The sequence below is a fragment of the Corella eumyota genome, chromosome 5 (assembly GCF_963082875.1).
Source record: "Corella eumyota chromosome 5, kaCorEumy4.1, whole genome shotgun sequence".
NCBI lineage: Eukaryota > Metazoa > Chordata > Ascidiacea > Phlebobranchia > Corellidae > Corella > Corella eumyota.
The window spans coordinates 7494249-7514466 of record NC_137494.1 but is presented as its reverse complement, the minus strand read 5'-3'; the positions used below and the strand labels follow the sequence as shown (position 1 = coordinate 7514466).

General features: G+C 28.2%; 3 protein-coding genes across 8 annotated transcripts; 2 read left to right on the top strand and 1 right to left on the bottom strand.

Moving 5' to 3' along the window:
* Window positions 1–176: 176 nt before the first annotated feature.
* LOC145753400 (sialate:O-sulfotransferase 1-like) lies at window positions 177–3123 on the top strand. Its single transcript, XM_082569812.1, has 7 exons — window positions 177–324; window positions 800–823; window positions 1316–1375; window positions 1625–1667; window positions 1904–2142; window positions 2323–2526; window positions 2756–3123. The coding sequence occupies exons 1-7, from the start codon at window positions 177–179 to the stop codon at window positions 3121–3123; spliced, it is 1086 nt and encodes a 361-aa protein (XP_082425938.1).
* Window positions 3124–3996: 873 nt separating this feature from the next.
* On the bottom strand, window positions 3997–5805 carry LOC145752223 (D-aspartate oxidase-like). Of its 5 annotated transcripts, none has more exons than XM_082568461.1 (4): window positions 5179–5614; window positions 4980–5056; window positions 4668–4811; window positions 3997–4556 (listed from the first exon to the last, which is right to left on the bottom strand). In XM_082568461.1, the coding sequence occupies exons 3-4, from the start codon at window positions 4807–4809 to the stop codon at window positions 4135–4137; spliced, it is 564 nt and encodes a 187-aa protein (XP_082424587.1). In that variant the 5' UTR covers window positions 4810–4811; window positions 4980–5056; window positions 5179–5614; the 3' UTR covers window positions 3997–4134. The 5 variants fall into 5 exon arrangements, with proteins under 5 accessions (XP_082424587.1, XP_082424588.1, XP_082424590.1 ...); XM_082568462.1 differs by having other exon boundaries at window positions 5450–5614; XM_082568464.1 differs by lacking the exons at window positions 4980–5056; window positions 5179–5614 and adding an exon at window positions 5694–5805.
* Window positions 5806–8147: 2342 nt separating this feature from the next.
* Window positions 8148–19355, top strand: LOC145752518 (glutamine--fructose-6-phosphate aminotransferase [isomerizing] 2-like). 2 transcript variants are annotated; one of them, XM_082568817.1, is made up of 20 exons: window positions 8148–8261; window positions 8461–8568; window positions 8684–8794; window positions 9345–9470; window positions 10018–10076; window positions 10401–10535; window positions 10973–11034; window positions 11643–11722; window positions 12783–12803; window positions 13736–13847; window positions 14326–14396; window positions 15099–15220; window positions 15390–15557; window positions 15952–16064; window positions 16298–16463; window positions 16951–17065; window positions 17327–17454; window positions 17613–17780; window positions 18015–18176; window positions 18578–19355. In XM_082568817.1, exons 1-20 carry the CDS (start codon window positions 8255–8257, stop codon window positions 18620–18622), a joined length of 2079 nt encoding a protein of 692 aa, XP_082424943.1. In that variant the 5' UTR covers window positions 8148–8254; the 3' UTR covers window positions 18623–19355. The 2 variants fall into 2 exon arrangements, with proteins under 2 accessions (XP_082424943.1, XP_082424944.1); XM_082568818.1 differs by lacking the exon at window positions 12783–12803 and having other exon boundaries at window positions 18578–19354.
* Window positions 19356–20218: the final 863 nt, after the last annotated feature.

Genomic DNA, 20218 nt, shown 5'->3' with positions numbered 1-20218 from the left:
TCTGTGTTGTAACGCACGAATTTGACACATATTAATAAGCGAAATCATGCTAAAAAATTGTTGATCTCTGCTTAAGTAACATTATATTTTTTCCGGTAAAAAGATGTGTAATTTTAAGTAACATTATATTTTTTCCGGTAAAAAGAAGCGGCGATGCTAATAACTGCAAATAAGCTATGATCAGTTCTGCAACGTCTGGTGCGGAAATAACGATATCAGTTAGAAGATATACAGCTGTATCAGGGGTTAACACTGACGCACCAGAAAGAATAAAGCTTTACGAGAAAACGAATAATGTGTTTATGAACAAACTCCGGATGTGCTGTCAATTATATATTGTTTTATATCGCGTGACACATCACTAGTTTTCTTAATTTAAGTCATTAGATTTAGATCTTTTAATTTCAAAGAACAGAAATAACGTTTTCGAAATCTTTCGAAAAAATAACGTTTTCGAAATCTAAAAGTTTATTTTAGTTTAATGAATTAGATTAATAATGTTTTAAATTCTAGATTGTTATAAACATCGTTATTATTAAACAATTAATAAATAGCTGTTTGGTTGTAACAAAAATAATGTCATTAAACAATTTAAAGTCATTGTTTATGTGCACATCTCTGTTTTGTTTTTTCTTCATGTACATATATAACGAATACGACAAATTTGGTGCTTTCAGGTTAGTATAATTTTAAACATTTCCAAATTAACTTATTTGTCAATCGCTAAATGCGTACTATTTGAGGAAAAATCTATTCTAATCAATAATTAACATTTAGTAGACCATATTAATAAACGCAGTTAAAAAAGGCAACTACTGTGAAGGTAAATTTGTTATAGAATTCTAAAAATAAAAATTGTTTTAAACAACTTGTTTAACTAAAATTGTGTAGCCATCTCTATTGGATGCTTTGAGAAGAGCTCACAAATGGGGACAAATGACGTTAGTACTCATGAATTTCAGTTAATGACTTTCAACTTATGCTTTTCATACTGCTCAAATTTGTAAGCGTTTATATTTTTAATTTATATATATGTATTGTATCAACAATTGATTATTGCAATATATTGGAAGGCTATACATCTTATCTTACTAGTTTCAAAAATTCTTATAATCTCCTTAATTTATAATATTGCAAATTATATAAATGGCTAATATTTATTTGATTTAATATATTGTATTTTTAATTAGAAAATTCCAGTACGCTGCTCTTTTTAATAGAACATTTTGTTCTTGTTCAAACCATCCATTAAAGCTTAGCAATTAGAAAAAATATTCCTTAAACTGTAAAACCCCATGTTCTGGAAAATTTTCAGAAAATTGTGGGGGAGAAAATTCAGTTAACATGTTTCGTTTATTAAGCCCATGCATAAAAGGTTATTGTTATTTTATACCAAATTATCAAATTTTAAATATAAAAAATGTTATATTTATTTAAAAAGGCTTATTTTTTAGAAGATAATGTGAATTCTGACTACCTTAATTCAAGACGTATGGGTTGTTTTAATACAAAAAAAAATATATTAAATTTTATTGATGATGGAAAAGCTGAGCATTTTGGTATAGTACAAACCCAGCTTTGTGTCTTATATTGTGCGGGTTTAAATGTAAACCAATTGCTGTAGTAAACCAAGGAAATGACTGTTGGTGTGGAAAATTAACTGCAAGGTGAATTTGTAATTCTATGATTTGCCTGTTATAATTTATTTAACGACCTAAATATATTATTTTAAAACTTGGAAATTAAATTTTGAACATTATATCGGATTTAATTGAGTTTGAAGTTATTATAAAAATGATACTATACACACATAGTCTTTAACACAAAATAATAATTTGAATCATTTCTATGTTTTATGCAAGAATTAAACACATTAATAGCAAAATAAATATAACGCTTTAAGGTATAATACAAGAAGTCAAAGCCCAACATGTGATTCTGAATCGTTTTTTGTTTACAAAACTTTGTCAGCTGATCCTCGATGTGACCACATTCGCTTTTTACCTCAACCTGTAACTTCAAAAATTGCCTTAGCATCCTGTCCTGGATCTGGTAACACGTGGGCAAGATATTTGATCGAAAAGGGTTCAGGATTTTACACGGGGTCTACATATGGCAACACTGATGTATTTGAAAAAAAAGGCAGGCAACAATTATTTATTTAACTAACTTCTAACAATTGTGTTGTGTTATATTAAGTGCAAAGTATTATATAAAGAATGCGATTGAAAGTGATGGTAACAAAATGAATAGGACAGATTTAGATAAAACGAAGGATCCATATCAAGTCAATCAATTTTTCTATACGTTTTGTGTTTTTAGGTTTTCTTGGTGAAAAAACTTCAGAGGGTCAAGTACTAATTATTAAAGACCATTTTTTTAACCTTCAAAGAGTTGCACAATATCAATCATTTATTCTGATAATAAGAAACCCTTATGATTCAATGATAGCAGAATTCAACAGACAATTTTCTAGTGGTCAGAGTCAAACCGGTTTCGTAAACATTGAAAGGTTTAAAACTCAAGGTAATTATTTTTTAAGCTTGTTGTTAGGAAAAAAGTTATACGGGCTTGCGTTGGTCAAATAACAAAATTTATGATGATTTGTTCTGGCTAAATTAATAATTATTTAAACCAATAACCTATTGTAACGCTTTGATGTTATACACCATTTCCATGTTTTTTTAACCATTCTTTTAAAAAAAATATTTGTACCTTAAATATAGTAACATAAAAATCTAATGTGTGTATGTAGGTTTTAAAAATCATGTCAACTCTCAAATTAAGCTTTGGAGCAACCTTATCGAATCCATAATAGAGTCTAAGAAAAAGTATATACTAGTTCGGTTTGAAATGTTGAAAAAAGATCCTATTAAGGAAACAGAACGTATGATAAAGTTTGCTAACTTTACTGATCTGACTGATATTGAAATAAACGACAAACTTTTGTGCTTGAAACAAAGTATTGATGGTCCTGCAAAAAGAAAACCTTCAAAACTACCTTTTGACCCTTTCAGCCAAGAACTGAGAAAAATCATCAATGATCAAATCGACAAAACTGAACATTTATTTAGAGAACGTAACATAAATTTTCCTTTACACACTTACAAGAGATTGTTATAAATTTTAAACCCGCTTTTTTTAGTGTAAGTTTTTTGGGGGATGTTTTAAAACTAGTCAAATGGTATTCAGAATAAATATTAGTTACGTTGTAATCGTTACTAAGTTTAATTTTCAGATTTAGTTTTTTTTATACTGCTCACAGTTTCGAGTTCCAATTAAGTTACCATAACTTTTGTTTTTTTAATAAATAAAAGTTCTGCACATTAGTATGTTGTTCATATTTATGAAGACATAACTGAATATTTTCGTAAAATCTTTATGACTAATTATTAACGAACAAGTGTCTGTTTTTTTAAATTTAGTTTTTTTTTTAATTTTAAACAAATGAGTATCATGAAACTGAGAACTTAAAAACAGGTTAAAAAAAACATTTGTTTTTTTTTATATATTTATATCCTTGTTTGTTTATCAAAATTAAAGATTGATGTTGATGATTTAACTTTTAACAAAAAGTATATCGTTATGTTGATAACTTAAATACGTATGTTTTTTTTTAACTTTTTTTGTTTTTAAAAATTTTTGGTATTTGAAAAGGTATGTTTATAGTTTAGAATCTAAAATAAAGTAGGCACAAAAATTTCATTACCCTGAAGACTACCAGCTAGAACACTTGTAAGTTGTAAAACAACACTTTTTCAAATAAAGCCAGTCATAATTTACTGTTGAATATTTTTATAAAAACTAGACTTGCAGATATAAAAAATTAGTGCATACGATAGATAAATTGCACTCAACACAATTAAAAAACAAAGAATTTAAAGAATTCTTTTCTAAAACATGATTTGTACATTTTTACGTAAAAAATATGCTTAAAATCTTAATGCAAACAATCTTATTTCATAAAATTGATTTTTTTATTTTTTTCGGTCGAGTTATTACAATACGTGTTGCATGTTTTTCAGTACTTATGTTAATGAGCAAAAAAAACTAATTAAAACAAATTTTGCTAACAAGAATCTGACCTTCGTTGCATATTAGAATTATTTAGGCGCAAATAAAGTAACATAGTAATTAAAATTTTGCCGGTGCACCCGGACCTACAGGCAAGGCAACCTTAATAAGGCCGACAGCCCGTCTTGAGGTACCCCAGTGCTGTGCAACACCTTTTCCAGAATGGCCGTAATTATGGATTACTGGTAACAGTATACCCCCTTTTTTACGACGTAACCATTCCAACTCGACTCTTGCGCCATATTTTCTTCCTGGCCTTATTCCAACTCTGATTCTTTTAATTTTGAACTTTTCTAACCCGGAATAAAGCGCCTTGGCTCGCCGCAGAATATCTTTGCTATCGGCGGGATCGATATCGATATCTGACCTTCCTTTTTGGTACACTGAACCGAGCCGCACTTCATTTGTGCGAGGACAAACAAGGGTGTCTCCAGCTATGAACGCTGTTTCAATTTCTGGTGCGTCAAGAATAAGATACTGACCTATTTGTAAAAAAGGACAAGTTATAAAAAAACGAAAACTTAGTCACAAAATCCTAGTTTTATGTTATAACATGTACGATGGTAAAATTAAATTAAAGTTGGTTCAATTACCTCGTATAGGAAAAACGTTGGAATCGTTGCATAGTTTTCCAGCTCCTAATCCACTGCAGTTTAGTACTAAGTCACACGAATCGCTAACATCATCAAGACTTGCAAGGTGTTGACTTAGAAATTTAACTCTTTTTTTTACCATTTCTACAAATTAAATATATTCCTGTTACAACTTTCATCATTTAAAACGCATCGACATCACTTGAAAAACTACAACATTTAAGCAAGGTTTAAATACACACATTAAAACTGTGCAAAGGTATTCTTTTGGTACTGTAAATACCACACACGGTAAGATTTTAATACTCTTACGTATTTTCTTACTCTTACTCTTACGTAAGGTTTAGATAATTTTCTAACATTTTGAAGTGTCATCTCGTAGATATGCACTGCAAAAATAATGAGTATATTGTAACTGGAGAAAACTTTTAAAAAATTAAGTTTTTAGGGCTTTGACTTCACAGACTTAACTAAAAGTAATTTTGAAAAATCGGTGTCACACTTGAATTACCTTGTTTGCCAGTTTGAGATAATCAAGCATATTGTTTTGTTATTAACTTGCCGATTTGGATTTTCGAGTCCCAGAAATTATATGCAGAAATTATATTAAAGTGTTTTCAACCTTACACGGGGCCACATGTTTAAAAATACTTTTTTTACTTTATATTATAAAGTATATCGTAATATAAAAATAATTTCGTTCTATGATTTGTTTGTCACTGTTTAAAATTAGTTCAGTTTTAAAATTTAATTTTCATTGGATTTTGTTTAAAACGACCTACATTTTTTCTGTAAATCAGTAGTCGACTTTGCGTTGATAATAAAGCAAATATCCCTCCGTCTTATACCAGCGAATTCTGCCACGGTTGGGTGAATACCACTTAAATGTTTGTTGGTCATCACAACATTCTCAGTGACGTCATTATTATCAGTTTTATTTACACTTCGATTTACTATATGTATTAATATGTACATATGTATAAGGTAACTAAGTTAACTACATAATGCATTACTTTTACTATATACCTTACAATTTTTTCTCCAAATTCGGCTGCCATAACAATAATGTTATAGTCTGGATATTGTTGAGCCGCTAAGTATGCTGTCGATAAACCAATTATACCAGCCCCTATTACAGTGATATTTTTCATTTTGTCAGTAACATTGAACTTGACGAAAAACAAAAATTTTGAGCGGATAATTATAACAAAACAGTACTGTCAAATCTTTTTAAATCGAGTATACATAAAGTAAACAGCAGCAACAACGGGGATTGGCAAAAAAGGCATTTACAGAACGTTTTACCTTTTGGAGCAAATTAAGAAATTTGTAGTATAAACTTGTTTATTGCACCGTAAATAATTGGGATTTTTGGCCTTTTTTTTTCTAAAATTTTAAAAATTTTGGCAAAAAATGGCTAGGCTTACGCTCATTTTTTTTATTTCTTTAACGTATTTGATATTACTATTTTTAAGTTTATAACCGTACGTTGTTATTTCGCTATGTTAACACCAATAGAACTATGTCTTTTGCCGGTACCTGTAAAATGTGCAATATTAAAAGGATATCGAAAAATGTTTGCACCTATCAAACGTCACCAAGTGTAATCTATGGTTAATTAGTAACTGGCTATAGCAAAGTAGAGTTACCAGTTAAAAGCACATATGCTGCAATATGGCAATAAAGTTTGTATTATTACGTGTCATAATAATACAATTCTAGGGACTTTAATTAATAAAATTGGTTTTGATTTGTTATTTGTTTATTTTAAATTAAAAAGTTGTTTAATATTACATTATTAGTGATGTTACGTTTTGTAATAACATATAGTATATAACTATTATATTTTGCTCACTTTCGAAGTAAAATTCGGCATGCCTGACTGGTAAAATAGACTTCGTACCCTATATAAAACATTGCCAACAAATTTAAATCTTTTTATAGCATCGTTTTTGTATGACAACTCTACAACACTATATAGTTGTCTAACTAAATCATGGCAAAATGCGACACATTTGTAATTAAAAGGATATACTTGGAGCATAAAAATGAAGTTGCAGCATTAGTCAAAGAAAATTATTCAGGAAAAAACGTAATTCAAAAAATGCTTAAATTCGACCCAACAGAAGGAGCTAAACTAGATATCTCAAGATCAGTGCATTATCTTGCCTTTGGTACATCTGTTGGCGCTTTCGAAACAACCTCTGGTCGTTTGGTTGGCGTGGTTTTGACTGTTACTAAGGAATTAGGCAAGCAGGACAATGGTACAATTGAACATATCGTTGATCCAAACTTAAAAGTTATAAAGCGTTTTGTTCGTTCGTTGGAAATGGACATTTTGCAAAGGCTTAAAGCAAATAAACTTTTATTTGCCTGTATCGGTGCAGTTCAAAAAGATTTTGAAAATCTGGGGTTGGGAAAAGAATTAAATCTTGCTGCTTTAGATGTTGCTAGACTTAATAACTGTGATTATTTTGGTGGAATAGTATCTACCGCATTCTATCCTAAAAAATTAGGGTTTGAAGTTGCTAAAGAAATTAAATATGCGGATTATGTAGACGACCATATGGGAATTCGACTATTTAAAGATTGTATTATTCACCCTCATACCCACGCCAAAATTATAGTTATACCTACTAAACTAACTATGCAGAAAGCAAACTTTTAAAATCAATTAATTTTTTTATTGCATATTTTTTAAATTTTTAATATTGTCTATTAATTTTTTTTGTGGAATGCTATTTATTTAAAAGATTTAACTGTAGTAATTTTGGTGCTTAATTTTTTGTTTGTTTTTTATTTTAAAGGTGAAACTATTTAGTTATTGTGAATTTAGCTTAAATATTTAAATAAAATATTAGATAATGATTTTATAATCATTGATACAACTACAAAGAAGTTAAAAATAAAAATCTTATTTAAAAAATATTTTACGTGCAATGTTAGCATAGTGGGCGCTCTTCAAAAGGGAAAGTCCCCATGCTAAGTTGACGTAGTAGTTTTACACGTCATAATGGATAACCGCCACTAAATTTTTCTTTTACACATTCATTTAAAGGAGTTGTGTGGATCAAGTTGTCAGTCAGTTAGTTGCTAACTGAGGTTTTCGTTACTGTAGTGCCATAGGTTCAAATTGTAATTGTAATGTTCTAGGGAAGTCAGGAAGTCAAAAAACTGATCAATTAGGCCAAATTTTACGTTCACGTTTTGGTAATATCTCTCATTGAGTCGGCTTTTCACGCAGTCAGGGTATTTTCTAAGAGAGTAAAAAATTGATAAGGTCTGACATTTTTTAGGCGTAAGGGCACTACCTGGCTATCACCAGCCACCAGCCCCATTTAAAAAAAATAGTACTAAGATAAAGACAGAATGATGACCCAACTGTCCAACAAACTAACAAATGAGAACTGTTAAAATTTAATTTGGTTTAAAAAATTTTAAAAATAATACTATTTTTTTAAATATTTTATTGTTTTTATTGGCAGGTCAACTAACAAAGTAATTTGACAAACTAACCTAAGCTATTAGGCTATTGAATAAAACCTTTAAATTTTTTTAAATATTTGAACTTTAAAGAAGAAGACAAAATGTGCGGTAAGTCTTTTTAATATAATTTTTTATTTATTACATAAGTGGACTACAGCTGATTAAATAATTATTGCAAAATTTAACATTTATGTTAAATAATAAGTGTAATGTCATTTATTTGCAATTATATATAGGTCAATGTTCAAATTCCTGACTATTTTAAACTTAAGTCTAAAACACCGTTTTTATTTTGTTTTACTCGAAGGTATATTTGCTTACATCAACTACTATACACCCCGAGATAGAAAATACATTCTTGAGACTCTTGTGAATGGACTAAAGAGGCTTGAATATCGTGGTTATGATTCTGCAGGTTTGTCATAAGTCATATGTTTTGAATATTTTTTTGATGTATGAAGCATGGGTATTGGGTATATATATGAAAATTAAATTGAATGCTGGTTTTGTAATATTCATAAAATTTTTAGGAATTGCTGTTGACGGTGGTAATTCAATAAAGGCGGATCTTAAATCTCAAGCCACAGTTTTAATAAAACAGCAAGGCAAAGTAAAGGCACTGGAAGAAAAAATCTTCGAAAGTAAGTTATTCAATTTCTACCATATCTTACAGTTTTTGTTCTCGAATATTATGTAAAAAAAAGTTTGTTGTTAAAATAACATCTATGTGTAAAAATTCATGAAGGTAGTTAGTATAAGTAACTATACAATACGACTTGATTATTATGATTTATGATTTACTTTTAATGTTTTTAAGGATCCTTTCGTTATAAGCTTATTTTGTAAATTGATGCAGTTAAACATTACTGTGCTATGGCTGTATTTGGCAAAAATGTAATTTTTAACAAAAGTGTGCATACCAGCTAGTATTGATAATTAATAATATGACATAAGCTGGTATCAAGTTTCTATATTGCATTAATTTCAAAACTTTGTTTATAGACATATTAACTTACTGTGACGAATGATGGTTTATATAAATGTCCATGTTAAATTATTATCATTTATTTACTATATGTTTTAATACATTTTTAAAACTTAAATTGTGCATCTACATTTATGTTACTTTTAACGGTTTAACTTAACTTAAATTATTTATTATTATTGTTATGTATAACACTTTTCTTATAGAACATGATGAATTTGACATGGAGTTGAAGTTTGAAACTCATGCTGGGATAGCTCATACTCGTTGGGCAACTCATGGTGTTCCAAATTGTGTAAACAGTCACCCTCAACGTTCAGATGAGGACAATGGTAAGTTTATTTTTTTTGTTGATATACACTTTATCTAGGTACTATGTAGTAGGGTTGGTTTTGTTGGCCATCACTTTGTATGTGATAGCCATGCCTTCAGCATGTTTTTTTGGTAGGTCTTGGATTTTTTTGGGGGGGTAATAAGTGTAGTGCACCAACGCAAACGCTATCAATACTATGGCAAACATTGACTCACAAAAGTGAACTAGTTGTTTTATTAAATATGTCAATTGCTTTTTTTTTATTGATTAGTTAATCACTTTAACATTGTCTTATATCATATAATGTCTTTTGTTAATACTAAAAAAAGACTTTAATTTGTAATGAATCAAGGGGAGAATCATTATATTTTATTAGTCAATTGCTCATCCTGGCAATTTATTTGAATTGTCGCAATTTCCAACCAACATATGCCCACAATAATTTACCCACTCACTACAAAAGGCAGTCTATTTATTATTAAATGACTTTTGTCCACTAAGCTGTATAAATATTTTATTTAAAATTTCTAATTTTTTAAGTTTAATAAAATATTTTTTTATTTTAGGTTTTGTTGTTGTTCATAATGGGATCACTACAAACTACAAAACCATCAAAACATTTTTGGTGAGCCAAGTATATCCTTTGTTTACGAAACCCAATCTTTATAACTGTCATTTGCATGCTTTGTTTCATTCTTAGATGCTAATGTATTATAATTACCAGTTACATCATGTGCTTTTGTTTTTTTAATTGTTTCTTTATAGTTTTAGAAGGTTTATTAGTAATGATTGTTTTGTTGAAGAATGTTGAATTGAGTTAATTATTACCTTTATTCTAACTCTTAACAATTAAACAAACAAAAAGTTATTTCTATGTGAGAACAACGAAATTAATTTAAATATTAGTTTTCATCCATACATCCACTTAACTATGGTATCTTTGTTATAGGAAACCCACAACTACGAATTTGAATCTGAGACTGACACGGAGGTGATTGCTAAGTTGATCAAATATTTGTGGGACAATCGTGAAAGTGATGACCTTTCATTCAGCACTCTCGTCGAGAGAGTTATTCAACAAATGGTCAGTTTATAATAAATATAAAATTTTAATTTAAAAAAAAATTTTTGCGGGATTTTTAATATGAAATTAAAATTGTTTTTTATTTTGTATTTTATGTTTTACCGCTGTTGTTACTGTACAAATAACTATTAACCTAATTTTAAGAAACAAATCATCATTCAATATTTCTCCCTATTCAAAGTGTTTTTACGTCAACGTGTACTTGCGTCATTGATACTGTTTTTAAGACATCAATCATTCTCAATAATTTGAAACAATATCAAAAGTTAATAAGTTATTTTCTTAACTAGCTTGACTTTGTTTGTCAAGTGGGCCGGCATTTTATTACATGTTGACCAACATTAAATGTTGCAATTTACCGAAGCGTTATTAAATTTTAATTAATCACTTTGGAAAAATGTAATTAAAATCTTAATTTTAATTGTCTTGATTTTTAGGAAGGAGCTTTTGCACTGGTTTTTAAGAGCAAGTATTTTCCACGACAATGTATTGCTACAAGGTAAAAAAATGTAATTTTTATGTAAAAATAATTTTATTTTCTAGTTGTCCAATTTTAATAGTTTGTTGTTAGCATTTTAATAATTTTATATATACAAGTTTAATAATATTAAAAGACATCTTTTGTTATTAATTAATTTAAAAAGGACGCAATAGCATGATTAAATTACAAGGAAGCAATTCAAATTAGTTTTATTTTTGAATACATGGCTGTTAAATTACGGTGACATTTTAGTATTGTTGAGCAATACTTTCTCATAAAATAAAATTTTTATTATAAGACACACAGAGTAATAACCACATTCTGCTTTTGTAAGTAATTTTATTTATTCGTTTTATTTGAACAACCCCATGTGAGTATTGCCAAAACATTTAAAAAAACACTACCTTTTTTGTTTCTCATTCACATCCATTCTTGGCATCATCTTTTTATTTATTTCTTGAACATAGATCAATAAAACTTGAAATATATTATATATATAAATACACAGTAACTTAAATTCAAGAATTTAATTAGTAAAAGACATAAGGTTATTTTATGCAAAGTGCTTGTCAAATTTTTGCTGTGGATGTATTTCAAACTAAAGGTAATCAAATTTTTTTTTGTAGACGAGGAAGTCCAATGCTAATTGGTGTTCGCAGCAAATCAAAGTTATCAACTGACAACATTCCTATCCTCTATAGCTCATGTAAGTAACTGCTTAATTTTAAAAAAGAATTTTTTGGTTTGTTTGTGTTATATACATTTTAACCTTTTTATTAAGTCGGGCATTACCTAAAAAAGTAAAATCAAAACAACTTACTCATAATTAATCTAAGAATATTTTAAAGTTATTTAACTTTATTTGGTTATATTTTAAATTACAATGGATCAATTCATTCTTTAACATTATGTTTTATAACTTTTTAAACAATTTTTGTTTTAAAATTACCTTCATTAAGATATCAATATTTCTTACAAAAAACTAATAGGGATTTTAGTTTTATTATAAACATAACAAACTGGCTAAATTACTAACCCATTTATTTTTTGTCATTAATTTAAACTAACAATTTTTTGGATTTGAAAACTAAACTTGTGCTCGTGCAAACTAATTTGTGTTTGTACGGTGATTTATGCAATTTTTGTTACCCAATGTAAGATATGGGTTAAATCTTATAGATGGTAAACAAAGAAGGCCCAGTAAAAGTGGGGGCTTGCATCTGTTAAAAGAATACTTAAAGAATTCGACAGTCGATATTAAAAAAAGTCATGCTAGCGAAAATACTGCCGACCTTAAATCCGATATTTTTATGCCTGAGAACGATGGTAAAAATCACCAATGCGCATGTTTTGAAAACAATTGACCGGTTTAATTAGTTTTTTTGATACTATTTGTTACAAACACATTTGTAACAGTACCTGTAATTAATAATTATAGGCATTTGGATTGAGCTTTTTTATGCAATTACTGTAATTCAAATAGTTGGCTAAATATCTAAAAAAATTATGGGGTAAATTTATTCAAATTTTTTTTTAAATTGATTTGCAATGCAGCCAAACAGTTTGAAATAGTCTTTGATATTTAAAAAAAAAGAACTAAGAAACCAATTGTTAATATTCAAAAAAGTTGGTATAAATTTATATCATGTCAAATGAAATTACGATCTCTATTTTTAATTAAAACGATGAGTTACAATAAGGCACCAAAACAAATACATTGAAACTTTATCAATTACAATAAAAATCTAAACATTTTGTGTTTATAGCTGTTTCTAGTTCAAACCTTGGTAAGATTTTACTTGGGAATGCTTTGTGATTTTAGTTAAACTAAATCATAGAATTTGAATTTTAACAACTTGAGAATGTTTTTGTGATTTTAGTATAAAATAAAACAACCCAATAACAGTAGTGTACTTAAAAAGGAATAGTGGTATTAGTTTAGACTAAACTTGGTCCTTTAGGCATATTATTAGTTTTTCTAATGTATTATTTTTTAATTTAAAATGATTTTTGTCTAGTATTTTGAACTATAATTTATTAGTTATAGCAAGTAGCATGAAAATTATGTTGTCTGTGTAGGTTACCTATTTGCATATATTTATATATTATTTCTAATAGGTACGATTTTGTTGTTCATGTACATAATAATTTAAAGTTTAAACCTAACAATTTAAAATAATTTTGCCCAAATTTTTGTTGAAATTCCTACTATTGTAACTGGTTTACTTTCAAAGGTTATTACAAAAAATGTGTGTATATTAAAGTTAGTGTATAAATAATGCATGTTTTTATTAATTTTAAATATGTAGATTACAAATTAATTTGCAATTCAAAACATCTCTTTTGCCCATTATAGCAACAGATTAACAGATAATTTAACAATTCTACATCTTTTATTAAAATATAAATTTGTAATTTTTTAAAATTTAATTAATTAACTTCATTAATTGCATATAATTTGCGAACCATTAATAAATTTATAAATCCATTGATTAGATAAAAATTAATTTACAACTATGCCTTATTCTGTGGCAGAAAAACCATTAAATAATTGTTTATCTCTTAGAAATATATCGACAATAAATGTTGCATTTTAGTGTTACAGCATGTATTAAATAATTTAATTTCTTGCTTATTTAACAGCAAAAATAGAGATTTTTTAGTCTTGTTCTAATAACACTTTTTTTTAACAGTGTTGTAATTTCTTTAATTTTTTTAGCGCAACAAGCCAACCATGGGCTTAGGACAATGGGACGAGTGAATAGTACAACCGAGCTGGTGCCTCAATGTGAAACTGAGGGAATTGAGTTTTACTTTGCATCTGATGCTAGGTATGTTTTAACTTTATTTTGCCATGATTGTCCATGCAAATTAAGTTTAAAATTTTTTTATATCCCAATAGGCTACAATTCTTCAAATTTTTTATGTGTTTTATTATAACAGGCAGTGTGATGTAATGGTAAAAATACCTGCTACACCACATGAGGTTGTGGGTTCAATCCCCACTGCTTTCATGCTGCGTAGCCCGTAAAAAAGCGCTATAAATGATATGAACACCTGCTGAGCCTATACTCAATTAGCAGTTTAATTATTAGTTATATCCAAAACTGCCAAAGGCAACTCAAGACTGGGTGTGAGTTACTGATGTTACTCCATGTTTAGGTTGAGCAGTCGACCTTTCCACATCAAGAATAAAGATATATAAAAAAAATAATACAAACACTGTCTTTTAGTTTTTTTTGAGTAATTATTTTGGCACATCTAGTATTTTTGTTTTGTGGTACCTTATGTTACTAACTTTTATTTTAGTGCGATCATTGAGCATACTAACCAAGTAATTTTTTTGGAGGATGGTGATGTTGCAGCTGTTTCAGATGGAGGTTTGTGTTTTGAATTATTTATTAACTAAAACAAAAATATCTGTGCTTATTAATTGTTTTGTGTATTTTTCACATTCCGGGATAATATTGAAGGAAAGATACTTAAGTACTATGAAGTTGGAAAAACCGTTTTTAACAAACTTTAGGAATTTTGTTGTTTTTGCTTATCTCATAGCTGTGTGAAAAATAAATACTCGATAAAAAAGGTAGAAAGTCCCCCAGCTTGTTTGCTTTTACATTAAGTACTTAAAACAGCGAGGTCAAGTGTTTGTAATATTTGTATGTTCATAAGTGCATTTTTCTAGTTCCTAAGTTAATATGTAAGTAAATGTAAATGGAAATTAAGGCCTAGTACAATAATTTTGTTAATTGTGTTAATGTTTAATCTATTTCTTTTATAGTAATTGGAAATGAATGACCTTTTCTGTATGAAATGTATATTGAAGTTTTGCTTGTATTGTTAATTAAATATTAGCTGAGTTGACATTGATTGCACTTAAAATGCCAATTTAATTAAAAAGCTAGGTCAATATTTATCCAGTAAGTTTGTGGAACTTGACAGACAGGTTGCAAACAAAAGAAACCATGATACGTTTGAAATCGTAATTAAAACCGATGTACATCATACAAGTTAATCATTTCTGTTTAAACAACAAATTCTTTTGATAGATTTTTAAATTCAGTGTAAAATAATTTTTCCAGGTTTGTCAATTCATCGAGTAAAGAGGGGAAAAACTACAGAACCAACAACTCGAGTTGTCAACACACTTCAAATGGAAATGCAACAAATTATGAGGGGAAATTTCTCCTCATTTATGCAAAAGGTAAAATTGCTTTTTTTTGTTTTTTTTATATAACTGGATTTTTAATTTATATCTTAGCTTTTTAGTATTGACAGACTTTATTAACCTATGCTTGTATATTTATAATTCAAACCCTATATTCTTGTATTTTATAGCAACTTGAAATCTCAATTTAAAAATTTCGTTTTAGGAAATCTTTGAGCAACCGGAATCTGTGGTGAACACGATGCGAGGAAGAATGCTCTGGGATGAAGAAAGAGTTGTTCTCGGAGGTTTGATTGATCACATCGATGAGATTCGGAGGTGTAGAAGAATTATCATTATTGCCTGTGGGACGAGCTATAACTCTGCAATTGCTGTAAGTTTTTATATTGTTAATCTAAATAATGATTTTTTTATACTTCAAAATAACCTATTGATTATTTGCACAAATTATCCTAATTGCTCTTTTAATAAAATATACACATAATGATTTGAAATTTTTGTTTACTATTTCACTGTTAACTGCTCTCTTGAACTGGCAATCTTTTTTAGTATTAAATAATGCAAATATTATTATTGTGCAATAAGTGTGGTTTGGCATTTAAAAGCTTCCTTTTTTTCTATCTCGTTGTGTTTCAATCATAAATCTATCACAAGTGGTGTTTTGTCAGCTCTGTAATATTGTTGTTTGTAGATCAAATTGTAAAATTGCTTTTATAAGTGTTCTATATACTTAAAATATTTTAATTTTGTAAAAATTTTTAATACAGACTCGACAATTACTTGAAGAAATGACCGAACTTCCAGTTATGATTGAGTTGGCTTCTGATTTTTTGGATAGAAAAACTCCTATTTTCAGGGATGATGTTTGCTTTTTTATTAGGTATAAATGCATTCTTTTTTTAATTAAATTATTTAACACTATTTCTTTTTTTTAATATTAAATCAATAGCAATTAATGTCCAGTTAGTTTTTTTATTGTTTTAAAACTTGTTTAATTTTAAAAATGTATTGTTAAAATCCTCATGTAGTTTAGTATTTTTTCAAGATGGTATATTAATTATTTGAAATTCAACATTTTTAGTTTTTTTGTAAATAAATTGTTTTTAATAATAGTCAATCTGGTGAGACTGCTGATACATTGATGGCTTTGCAGTATTGCAAAAATTGTGGATCTCTAACAGTTGGGGTAACTAACACTGTTGGCAGTTCCATCTCCAGAATGACAGACTGTGGTGTTCACATTAATGCTGGACCTGAAATTGGTGTGGCAAGTACAAAGGTAGGAAAAATGTTGTCACTTTTTTTACTTTGGGCCAATTTGGTTTGTATATAGATTCAACCCATTGTTTTTTTGTTAAAAAAAGATTAACAAAATATGTTTTGAGAAATGTGATTATTAGGATGCTTTTGTTTTAAAGAATTTATATTATTTTTTTTATGTATATAAATTATTTTCAATGTGGAAAGGTCGAATGCGCGACCTAAACATAGAGTAACAATTGTTACCACGACCCAGTCTCCAATTGCCTGTGTTCAGTTTCAAATATTATAGATTTTATATGCTAGATACTTATGCAGTAGATTTAGTTTTGGCTTAGCAGGAGTTTATATCATTGTAGCGCTTACTCAAGGGTGCTACAGCATGAAAGCAATGGGGATTAAACCGAAAACTGCATGTGGTGTAGCAAGTGTTCTTACCACTACACCGCGCTGGCGGTTAAATTAATAGTTATGTTTTTTTAAACATTTATCTTATGTTTTATTAGGCCTACACAAGTCAGTTTGTTGCCCTGGTTATGTTTTCTCTTATGATGTCTGAAGATCGAGTTTCAAAGAGAAAACGATACAATGAGATTTTCAATGCACTTAAGGAGCTACCAGGTTTTTAAATTGTTTTAATATATTTTGCCTAGCACCATATATATTTACTATAAACTACTTAAACCTTTAAACACTTGCATAAGTTAAAGCCGCCTGTATGGTAAACTGGTTAACTGTTATATTCAAAAATATCTCAAATGGCCAAAGTAAACTTAAGAGTATAAGGTAACATGAGTTAACTCTGTGTTTTGTCTGTAAACTCTTTTCAATAAAGTGTGCATAAAGCTGATTTCTAATTACTTGTTTATATATTAACTTTAGAAAAAATCAAAGCGGTTTTAAGGCTTGATGACGAGATTAAGAAACTGTCAGAGGAGTTGTATAAAAAAAAATCTTTGTTGATAATGGGACGAGGATTCAACTTTGCTACTTGCTTAGAAGGAGCTTTGGTAAAAAATAAAAAATAATAATTTATAAAACTGCATCACATTTTTTTTTCTTTTATTAAATAACCAATGTAAAAAAAAAATTATTAAACTTAAGATGTACCTAAAAAGTTTTAAAATTATATTTTTACTAAATTTTAAGTTAATTTTCTTTTGTTTAGAAAATAAAGGAGATTACGTACATGCACAGCGAGGGAATTCTTGCCGGTGAATTAAAACATGGTCCACTCGCCTTGATTGATGACAACATGCCAGTCCTCATGATTGTTTCTAAGGACCATGTTTACACTAAAGTTCAGAATGCTCTTCAACAAGTAGTAGCACGTCATGTAAGAAAACTTATCTTTACCAAAAATATTTTTTAAACCAAAAATTTTAATATTTAGTAAAGTTAAAAAAATTGGTGTTTTAAAAATGTATTAGAAGTCTTGTTATCAAAAAAAAAACTTTTTCATTTTGCATTCAAAATACTGTTTTAATTGGTACCCATTAAACTTCAACATTATTGTTTTTATGAGTATTGGTTAATTGAGTATAGTAATGTTAAAATATTTAATGTATAGGGTCGACCAATCATCATTTGTGAACAAGGTGATGAAGAGAGTACCAAATATGCTTCAAATATTCTTAAAGTACCCCATACTGTAGACTGTCTTGAAGGAGTACTTACTGTCATTCCACTTCAATTGTTGTCATTTCATATCGCACAGCTAAAAGGCCTTGATGTAAGTCTTACTTGTTATTTTATTTTTTTTAAATAAATTGCTGCGGCATGCCTGATAAGGTGTTGTTACTGACAATGAGATGTTTGATAATAAACCCAGCTTACCCTAACCCTTATAAGTACCCATAAATTACCCATTACCCCTACCCTTTATAGAATGTTTGTAATTTTTAATAAAAATGTTGAATTATTTATTGTTAAATGCCTTTTTTGAGATTTTGGTTTTCAGAAAAGTGTCTACTTAGTCAAAGGCCTTTTAATTTTAGTCAAATACCACTTAAAAAAACAAATAATTTTGTTAAAAAAAATAAATGTATAATAAGATAAGTTTTTTTAATACATATAAAACAAAATTTTAAAATATTTTATTTTTACTTTAAAACATTCTGTCTCTTTTAACAGGTGGATTTTCCAAGAAATTTGGCCAAATCTGTCACAGTTGAGTAACTGAATAGTTAAATAACTATTTTCTGTTACATATTATTTTTGTATTTTTATATTTTTAAATGCTTACCTATTTATAAGGTTTATATACTTAGATACCAAAATTGCTAATTTCAATTTTTTTGTTTATTTTAAGCTAGTATTTTTCAATTGTTTTAAGTATTTTTTAGTTTTGGTACTGTGCCATCCTTTAAAGGGTAAACATTTTTAATGTAATTTTATTTAGTCAAGCTTAGGTGCTTATTTCTTGTGCAGTAATTCTTTGTTTATAGATTTTATGTTAGAGTTTTTAGGTCAGCGTAAGTCAATTGGATTTCTTAATTAGCTTAATTTAGAATTTTTTTTATTCCTTTAAATTGTATTGAACATAATTGGTTACTTAGAATTTTTTTAAATTTAAATTTTTTTTACGGTTGGTTTCTGAAATGCATTACCACCATATTTAAGACCTTTAAGCCTTTCATTAAACTTTTTTGTGTAAGCAGTTAGCACTTTTACATATACGAATATATATTGGACTTCATAATATTATTTTTAAATTACTTTTGCTATGTCAACTTTAAAATTATTTATTGGTGTATTTAAGTATATTGTTATTTTCTTTATAGTCTGCTATTTAGATGTTTTGCTTTAATTTTAAATTTTTGTGACCAAAATAATATTTGAATGTTTTAATTTCTGAAGATAAAAGACAAAAATATTTTGTATTGCATAATTTAGAAAAAGTATCAAACAAACAATTTATTAATAAACTTTAGTAAAAAATATCTTTTGTATATTATGTATTATGAATTTTTTAATTTATATTCGTTACTAGCCAGTTTCAATTAAATTAACAATGTAACAAATAAGTTTTTGGGACCAAAATATGAAAGGCTTATTCTAGTTTACGGTTAGTTAATTATACTTGAGTTCATTTATTCATTTAGTAAAAAGGGTGACCTCATTGCCTGTGTAAAATTACTAAGATACCCAAATTTTTTCCTATAGTTGTTTGTTAAATTTCTGAGTAATATTGGTGTCAAATCACAAATATATCCTGCCAATTATTTCTTAAGCCTAAAAGTAGCTTACAGTTTACAAGCCTTACTGCCACAAAGAGTTATACGAATTAAGCAAAGCTCCAGTTGCATATGTTTATTAAGGTTAATTTCTGTCGTGCTCTGGAAATAAAAATGATCTCGCATAAGAGAGTGTATTATAAACACCAATATATATTTTACAGAGGAATCTGTTTGCCAAATTATGTACATTAATATGTCATTTACTAAATATTTTAAGAATACGTTATTTGAGAGTCGTTAGCTCAGGTTACAGGTATAACTTTTGTTTAGCAAGGTAACAGTTTTTTTAAATGCAACTTGAAAAGATTGGAGCAAAATATATTTACATTTTGAAATATTGATATCTTTTTATATTTAATTTGTACTTATATGAACGAGATCAAGTTAAGGCATATAACGCAACATGTCTATGGCAACGTTCTTGGTTGTGACGTCATCATCACGGATGTGCGCTACAGTACCGCGAGCTCAAATGAATGTTGTTGTTGTTTGGTGACATCAGGCAAACCCAGCCAGCAAAGGCTTGTCAGTTATT